General features: G+C 40.8%; 1 protein-coding gene across 5 annotated transcripts; it reads right to left on the bottom strand.

Moving 5' to 3' along the window:
- Window positions 1-473: 473 nt before the first annotated feature.
- LOC117549051 (arylamine N-acetyltransferase, pineal gland isozyme NAT-10-like) lies at window positions 474-8,762 on the bottom strand. 5 transcript variants are annotated; one of them, XM_034220634.1, is made up of 4 exons: window positions 5,322-5,541; window positions 5,179-5,237; window positions 2,227-2,479; window positions 474-1,202 (listed from the first exon to the last, which is right to left on the bottom strand). In XM_034220634.1, exons 3-4 carry the CDS (start codon window positions 2,475-2,477, stop codon window positions 578-580), a joined length of 876 nt encoding a protein of 291 aa, XP_034076525.1. In that variant the 5' UTR covers window positions 2,478-2,479; window positions 5,179-5,237; window positions 5,322-5,541; the 3' UTR covers window positions 474-577. The 5 variants fall into 5 exon arrangements, with proteins under 5 accessions (XP_034076525.1, XP_034076527.1, XP_034076524.1 ...); XM_034220636.1 differs by lacking the exons at window positions 5,179-5,237; window positions 5,322-5,541 and adding an exon at window positions 8,739-8,762; XM_034220633.1 differs by having other exon boundaries at window positions 5,179-5,592.
- Window positions 8,763-9,019: the final 257 nt, after the last annotated feature.

The following is a 9,019-nucleotide window of genomic DNA, read 5'->3' as shown; positions in this document are numbered from 1 at the left end:
CCCTAACCAGAAATCAAACCAAAACCCTATGGGAAACAAAATAAAGCCACGAAAACTTGACTACCAGATCAGAGACTGACCTCACCACCTTCAAAAAACTCACCTCTTCAATCTGGCTTTTAATGTGTGATTGTTTTTGTATTGCTCTATTTTAAATTTGACTTTAAAGGTGGGGTAGGTAAGTTTCAGAAACCGGCTCGAGATACACTTTTTTTCTGTCTGTCAGACTTCCATCTTGTGCACGCACAAATGTATCTCTTGCCGTCATTGGGCGTGCATTGCAGCAGTACTTCAATGACTCGCCAGCAACAGGCGGCCACTTTCACCAGTCTGCTGACGTCATGTGCGCGTTCATGTGTGTTGGAGGAGGTGCTCTGTAAGGAAGTCTGAAGGAAGGGGCGGATTCTTTTCGGCTGTGTACTTTCACATTTTAGTGCACTCGAGCCGGTTTCTGAAACTTACCTACCCCACCTTTAACTATATATATTTATTTGTTGTTCTTTTCTCTTCACTATATCTGTAAAGCATCTTTGAGCACCTGTAAAAGCGCTAACAAAATAAATCTGTTATTATTATTTCAGAGTGTGTACCATGTTTTGTTGCTTACAATCTGCAGTTTCTTCTGCAGCTTTATATTGAACTTCTCCAGAAGAACTTGCTCTTTCTCCTCATCTTCTATGTTTCTCAGGTCGAAGACATCGACACCTTCCTCTGGTTTGAAGGTGACCTCGCTGTAGGTCCAGCCCATAAGCGCTCTGAACCCTGCCGCTGTTTGCAGAGAGACGATGGATTTATTCATGAACAGCGATTTAGGATCTGTCTGAAGTGTGTTGTTTGCTTCGGAGAAATGCTCAACTTCTCGAGGCTCCAAGGTAAAGCAGTATATCGTCCTCGTCTCCTGCCTCTTCACAAGACTAGAATCAGCAAAGTCTGGATTGAGAACCTTGGTCTTTCTGCTCGTCTTCTCCAGAACCCACTTTTCCCCCTTGTCTATGAAGCGAAATACACCCGCGGCCTGATGCTGATCCTTTCCAGAGACGAGCTCCATGGGCTCCCACATCTGGAAAGACATCCCAAAGGCCACATCTGCTATATAAGCCTTTCCATCGACGACGACCTTGTGGACGAGATGACTATCAGTGGGGGAAAATGCATTTGTGCTACTGTTGAAAACTCTGGAGGACAACCTGGTAGTGTCGTAACTAGTGCTGTAGCGACGCGTCGACTTCAAAATATCGTCGACGACATATTTCCGCGTCGACGCGTCGCCACCATAGACTGTATATATGGCCGCCACACACACGTGGGTCACCCAAAACAACAAGCAGTTCGCAATCGCACTTCTAACACAATGGAGACTGAAACCTCACAGGATTGCGCACGAAGCCCTCAAACGAAAACATCTCGCCCTAGGTCTTCAAAAGCATGGGAATATTTTAAAGTTAGTCCAAAACGCAAAGATATTTATATATTTATATCTCACTGAGACTGCTGCTTGACCGGAAGCAGCAGCTAGCTGTGGTGGCAACCATTAGCAGCTAGCATTTGCTCTCCGATTTTTACATAAAAATGGAATTATGGATTATAAATTCAATAATTTGTTTATACATAGACGTTAAAAACCTATGGATTAACCGATTCAGCCGCGTTTTTTCTCATTTTAATGCCATTGAACACGTATTTTGATCAGATTGACAGCTACGGCGGTGAGACGATCTCCCTAGAAGCTCTGTGAAGGTACGTGTTGTGATGACTGTATTTGCTTCCCCTGTCGCGAGTCCGGATCACTCAGTGATGATACTATGTACCTACATAATCTGTGGAGTCTCAGCTTTAATCGGATATCTTGTATGTGCAGCTACGATAAGTAATAAGGGTTATCTTGAGTTCTGTGCCAATGTCCGTTAGCATTTTTCGCTCAGGAGTCATTTAGATAGCATTTTAGATTGCTTCTTATGAGACTTGTGTTTTGTTTTGTGTTGGTAAACATGGTTTGTATCGTCAGTTAGCTGAGATTATTTCCGTTAATCTGGTATAACACATTAATAGGTTCTTAAATATTAAGATCCCCTGAGACACAGTATCGTGAAAAAATTTTTTTTTACATTACGTTTTTTATGAATTGAACAACAGAAAAATAATCGTTCGATTAGTCGACTAATCGATCAAATAATCGCCCGATTAATCGTTTTCAAAATAATCGTTTCCCCCCAGCACTAGTCGTAACCCATTTCTCTCAGCACCCAGCCAAACAGGGAGTTGTTCTCGAGGCACCAGCCCCCCCGGCCGCTCCTCACTATCTTGTTGAACGTGAACTCCAGGTCCAGGATGTGCCGCTCGCCACAGTGCATGCTGAGGTTTTCAAAAGGAACGGACATGACGTGCCGTTTGTGGATCAGCTTCAGTGTTTCGAGATCCGGTTTATCAAAGGAGCCTTGAAGACCAATTCTTATGAAGTATTCCTGCAAATTCATCATGCCTGTAAGACACAGGATAGTTAATAATTACATATGGCCAACTTACACAGTTTTGCAAAGTCAACATTAACTCAAATCTGTGCACTTAATGCAGTGTTTCTCAAAGTGGCGGGGGGGGGGGGGGGCGAGAGACCAGGAGGAAAAATGGTTTTGTGTTTCATTCAAGCTCGGCTCTGTGTATGTGTGGAACGAACCATTTTGTGTGCGTGCTAGCGAGCTAGTGGGCAGGTCTCAAACGTTTTGATCACGTATATGCGTATTTCCGAGGCACACATTTCCGAGGCACACGTTGATCATTATAGTTACAAACAAAATAAGAGAATAAATGAAAAACAGTTATGAAATACTATATGACAGTAAAAAAAGAATAAAGTTTAAAAGTGGAGTGATTTGTAAAATATCCATAAAGAAATAGTAAATCTATTTACAGTTCTGTTTCATATTGGTGTTGAGAGATGTATCCATAGATCTCTTAATTTTGCTCTCAAAGTGCAGCAGATGGATGCTTTTAACTTCAATATTTAAAAAAAAATCTTCCCGGGCGAGCATGCCCCCGGACCCCCCCTAGAGGATGTTAGGTCCACTCCCTACTTATAAAAATAGCACGTTACCCCTGCTTACACCTATGCCGTGAGCTGATTATCGAGATTACCTTCATTGTAACAGTTGCGGGTGTACTGTGTATTGGCGTGGAGTGTTGCAGTAGAAAATTCCACTGTAGCGCCCGGTACATTAATGGGAAACCCTAAATGATTGAGCACCCTCTATGAAACGTCAAGCTACCCCACAGCACCCCCAAAAGAAATCTCTGGCGCCGCTCATTGCAGCCACTAATGCTGCGATAATATCAGCATTTTCTTTCTTTTCATTTTTTTGCACAGATTGCAAAGTATTATAACCTATTGTTCTCAAAGGGATTGCACTGTTGTATTATGTTTTTGTTTTTTTGACCACACAGACTTATGGAGCATTGTTTTATTATCACTGTTCTAGCAAAGGAATGCTCACGTTCATATTGATGTATTTTAATAAATGTTAACTTGGCCCATTACGTGACTATTTGTGTTGGGTGGGCCAGACTTTTTTTTTTTCTCCAAAGGGGGGGCCTGACAGAAAAAGTTTGAGAACCACTGACTTAATGCAATTCTACAGCTAAAATTAAAAGCATGTATGATGACCCTGGTAGAATGGTCTCTTTTACTCCCTTTATTGTACATGTGAGGGTCTATGTATGTATGCTTTCTGTGTTTGACAATATCACAAATAAATCATATATAAACGCATGTATGTAGTTATGTATTCTTAAATAAAGTCATAAACAGATACACTCATAGATAGATTTAAAACTGGGAAAATGTGTTGTGGCAGCAGCAGGTTTTCAAGGCATATACAAGAGTAAAACAAACAGTAAAATATGCATATCAAGAGTAGAAAGATATCTATAGAGTTCCTAGAATACACAATATACAGTATAAAGTAATATGTTACAATCAGTGGCGACTGGTAATTAGGGCACAGCCCCACCTAGTGTCAGCAGAAAGTATTAAAAATAATGATAACAAAAAAATAAATAAAAGAATATATAAAATATATTTTAAGATCATGTTTAATCATCTGATTCGTCTGTACATTGCTGTTTTAGTCTGTGTTCTTCTAATTAGTGTCTACAGTGTGTGCCTATTGGGCTGTTTAGAGCCATGTGGGACAAAACCATAGACTGGACAAAACTCGATCCTGCCCCTCCCTCTCACTGTCTAAGTAAATGGTGACTGTAAAAACTACACTGCGCATGCTCAGAGTATTTTCCTATTTAATGTGTGTGGCAAAAAAAATAATGACCATAGGGTCACTGAGCTGCCATTCCCCACCATACGTCATCTCACATAATTCAGAGCTGATTGGCTGTAAGTACGTGTGCCGCGAAAAGTGTGAAGAGGAGACGAGAGAGCTGCAGTGACGCGTCCTAAAACCCGGAAGTAAGCTGCGAGATTTCTCCATAGGATTTTAGAAAATAGCTCAAAATAAGATCTGTGGGAAACGTACCTGTTGGATAAATGCACGTTTTGTTCAGCCCGATAATATCCATATGTTTACCCTACTTTTATCATTTTCGAATCATAAATCTATCGATTATATTTATGATAGACTGTTGAAACTACAAGAAGATAAGGAGGAATTTTACAAAAAAGTAATAGAGATTTTTGTCCAGAAGGATAGGCAAATGGACTTCATCTTCAAGTCCGCAATTGTATTGAAAATGGGATCTTACTAAGAGAGAACAATATTTAAATGATACAATTTATTTTTTTGGGTATCCTTTTGTTGAACTGTCTGTTTAAAATTAATCGAAGCATCAGACTAAAAAATCTTTTGAAAATAATATTATATTTTGATTTAGGTCAAAATATAATATTTGTAATGTGTCAGTGCCAGTGCCTCACCAGCCATGAACCTCACTGCACGTCACTGCAGAAGCTTATATATAGACATCTAAGTTTTTTGTGCCCCACCACTTTTGTACATATAAAAACGCCACTGGTTACAATATACTATCATATACCAATATACTTCATCTATAAAAGAAACATAGTATGCTATACATTAGACATTATTACCATTTAAAATGATCATATATTACAAATATGAAGTGTTAGAATCTGACGTTCTGCAGCAGGAAATATGCAGGAAATGTTTACCTTACCTTGGTGTGTGTTGAATGTGCAAACGATCAAAATGGTGTATTGTGAGGAAGCACTGTGCCTTGCAGGAGCAACTTAAAGTTAAAGTTAGAACGTTTTTTAGGGATTCTGAACTGGATGTCCTAAACAAAACGGTTCAACATACCCAGGATATCTTTGTGTTTTCTGGCTCAACTAACCGCGATCCCACTGTAGGCGGTGCTGAGACTTTGTTATCAGGTCAGCCCAGAGATTTCCTCTCGGGCTGAAGTCGAATAGTCCATTTAGCTTAGGAACCTTCCTAACCGAGTGAAATGACCCAGAAGTCCCTCAGTGGCAGCCATGATAAGTGCCGTTCGAATTCTCTAGTCTACATGATAGAAAAGGAGGTTTCAAACTTCCTTTATAACCTCCTTTAGCTTAGGAACCACTGGACCTCCCTTCCCGAAAGGAGAGGAGAAAATGCTGCCCCACAATGCCTTGCAGCCGCAGCATTTGCCGTCACTCAACAGTCGGCCGTTCACGGAAACAAACGATTATGACGGATAAATTATATCATGAAAGTTACGGTGCTTATTAAGCTTTTTAAAACGTATGTGGTAAGTTGCCAGAGTGCTTTGTTTTGAACGTTCATCAGTATTATAATCAAAAAGAGAAATGTGAACGTTAGTTTTTACTGAAATTATCAAATAAAGTCAACATTTCACTGAGCTGTGTGGGGTTTGTTCAACTTTTAAAAGATCTTTGAATGGTGATATACACAGTGATAGATGTTAAGGACTAACGTTTATAATAAATACATTTGTATTGATTTTAAGATCTTTTCATAGTTCATACAATCTTTGGGATCATTTGTATTAAAGTGGACCGGAGGGAGAGGGTGACGAGCATAAGTTTCACTTTCCTTTTTTATTTCAATTCCAACTTTGGTCATGAAGAATATGTTTCTCTGTTGTCCACGTTCATAAAGCATAAAACAACAGCATCAGAGCACGGTGCAGAGTCTCTAGATGAGTTTACAGTAGTCCCTCGTTCTTATTATACATCCATGTTGTAGTCCGCTGTATAGAAAACTGTAGTTTCCATAGTTTCCCCACAGCAGCAGACGCACATTCATGACGTCCGCTGGCGCATCATAAACACGTCGGATAGTGAAAGTGCATTCGGATTCTCTAAAGTACCGCGGTCTCTTCTCCTAAGCAGTGGCGGCGCCAGAGATTTTCTCTAGGGGGTGCTGTGGGGTAGCTTGACGTTTCATAGAGGGTGCTCAAACATTTAGGGTTTCCCATTAATGCACCAGCGCTACAGTTGAATGTTCTACTGCAACACTCCCCACGCACACACAGTGCACCCGCGACTGTTACAATGAAGGCTCGATAATCAGCTCACGGCATATAGGCGAAGATTTTTTGTTAAATATTGAAGTTAAAAGCATCAATCTGGTGCACTTTGAGAGCAACATTAAGAGATCTATGGATACATCTCTCAACACCCATACGAAACAGAACTGTCTACAGATTTTCTATTTCTTTATAGATATTTTACAAATCACTCCCCTTTTAAAACAAACCGTTTGAGACCCACTGAGATAACTAGACTAAAGTTAACTATCTAAACACTGAGAGTCCTTTACTTCACCTGAGCTGAGGTTATCTGAGACTCTCAATCTGACAGGAGAGAGTTCTCCCTCCACCTTGTTGTTGAAAAAGCTCCTTATATCCATTAGCTTGGCTAGCTAGCACCAGATGCTAACCACAACGATCTCCGGTAGATACCCACTGGTGCGCGAGGCGAGCTCTCTCGCTCGCGCACGCACGCACACAAAATGGCTCGTGCCACACAAACACACACACACACACACACACACACACACACACACACACACACACACACACACACACACACACACACACACACACACACACACACACACACACACACACACACACACACACACACACACAGAGCAGGGCTTGAATGAAACACAGAGACCCAGAGGTTAGCTACTTGTATTCACGAGGCCTATTATGTGCAGAATCCCTCTCGCTTTCAGTTGGTTTTGATTGAGTGTCCACACGTGGACGTTTAAGGACTAAAAAACGATCCATCTTTCACATTGCTGTTAGCAAATCATTTGGCGCTCTAGCTAACAGGAAGTCACTCAAGTGTCACAAAGTAATTTAGCCTATGAGTAGGTCAAAAATCGAATGGGTGCTGGCCATTGGCCTAATCATATCACCTGTGTTGGCTTTATGTTTTTGGTCAAAATGTGTTTGTTTCACATATGCATTGATGTAATCAATAATATTTCTAATTTAATAAAAATAATAATAATATTTTTTTTAAAAACAAAAAAAAACACATATTTCTTGGGGGTGCTTAGGGGGTGCTTTGGCAATCCAGGGGGGTGCTTCAGCACCCCCTAGCTCCCCCCTGGCGCCGCCCCTGCTCCTAAGTCCTTTTGAATTCTCCTATCCACTATCCCTTAACCCCGTGACGTTTCACACAGAGGTCAAGGAATAGGTGATAGGGTTAGAATTTAGGAGCTGATTTTTGGATTATCGGAACGCAACCCCGCAGTCTCTTCTCCTAAGTCCTTTTGAATTCTCCTATCCACTATCCCTTACACCCATGACGTTTCACTCAGAGGTCAAGGAATAGACGATAGGGTTAGACGTTAGGAGCTGATTTTTGTATTATCCGACCGCAACCTCAGTCTGGATGCGAGGGGCGGGGCTTCAGCATTTGACCTATCACCAACCGAGCGTCTTGTTTCAGAAATGAAGAGTGAACTAAAACAACAAATACGAAGAAGTTCAACATTATCAGTGTTAGGCAAGTTACTTTTAAAAAGTAACTAGTGATAGCAATAGTTACTGCTCTCAAAAAAGTAACAAGGTACTTTATTTACTAAATTATAAAAGTAACTAGTAACAAGTTACTTTACTTTAAAAATAATAACAATAGGCCTACAAGTTTTTGTGTTGTTCTGTGGCACAGTAAGAGAAAAGACAACTCCCCATCATTGTAGCAATTGCCATTATGAAATGTAGTGGAACAATAAAACACAAAAGATATGTTTAGACATTTTGACAGGCATCTTTATTGTAGCCTCAACAATCAAGTGGACAATGCTTTCTGTCTTGCACACAGTTTACATTTGACCGTAATATTTTTTGCGTCCTTTATCCCCACAAATTGAAAATAGTGGTTATATCTCCAAGTTGTAAATGCGCTGCTGCTCTCGCTGATACTTGCATCTGCCATTGTCTGTGTGTGTGTGTGTGTGTGTGTGTGTGTGTGTGTGTGTGTATGTGTATTTTCCCCGTAAGGCAAGACCCGCCCAACTCTGTCTCTGATTGGCTTACCCTGAAATGTTACCCCGCGTTAACCAATCATCACTCCTCTCTGGTCACTTTCACTTTTCCATGGTACTGTGAGAGGACATCACTGTATTCGCCTGTAAGTTACATCCGCAGGGAGATTCGGTTCAGTTGGATCACATAATGTAACGCAGTAACGCACCCATTTAAATCACAGTAACTATAACGGCGTTACTGAATGAGAATCAACCTGATCTCACCAGAATGCGTGACTCCACCACGACTCCTTAACACCACATTGCGTGGTGGAGTCACTAACTTTGTTACATTTACGTGTCGGCACCACGCAAACAACCCCAATGTAAAGTGAATGAGGCTCCTTTGTCGTGGTGCACACACATTAGCCTACATTACATTTAGCTGACGCTTTTATCCAAAGCGACTTACAATAAGTGCGTTCGACCAACAAAATACAAACTTGAAGAAAACAGAATCATATAAGTACATCAGGCTTCATAGAGCCAAAACATTTCAAGTGCTA

Source organism: Gymnodraco acuticeps, unplaced genomic scaffold (genome assembly GCF_902827175.1).
Source record: "Gymnodraco acuticeps unplaced genomic scaffold, fGymAcu1.1, whole genome shotgun sequence".
Taxonomy (NCBI): domain Eukaryota; kingdom Metazoa; phylum Chordata; class Actinopteri; order Perciformes; family Bathydraconidae; genus Gymnodraco; species Gymnodraco acuticeps.
The sequence above is the reverse complement of the archived record's forward strand: the minus strand, read 5'-3'. Positions and strand labels throughout refer to the sequence as shown.

Bases quoted from the DNA above. Each gene is read 5' to 3' on its own strand.
- LOC117549051 (XM_034220636.1), bottom strand. From the start codon at position 2,477: ATGATGAATTTGCAGGAATACTTCATAAGAATTGGTCTTCAAGGCTCC. The intron at 1,203-2,226 runs TTACGACTAGTG...CTACAGCACTAG, and splicing joins TGGGTGCTGAGAGAAATGGG to TTACGACACTACCAGGTTGT.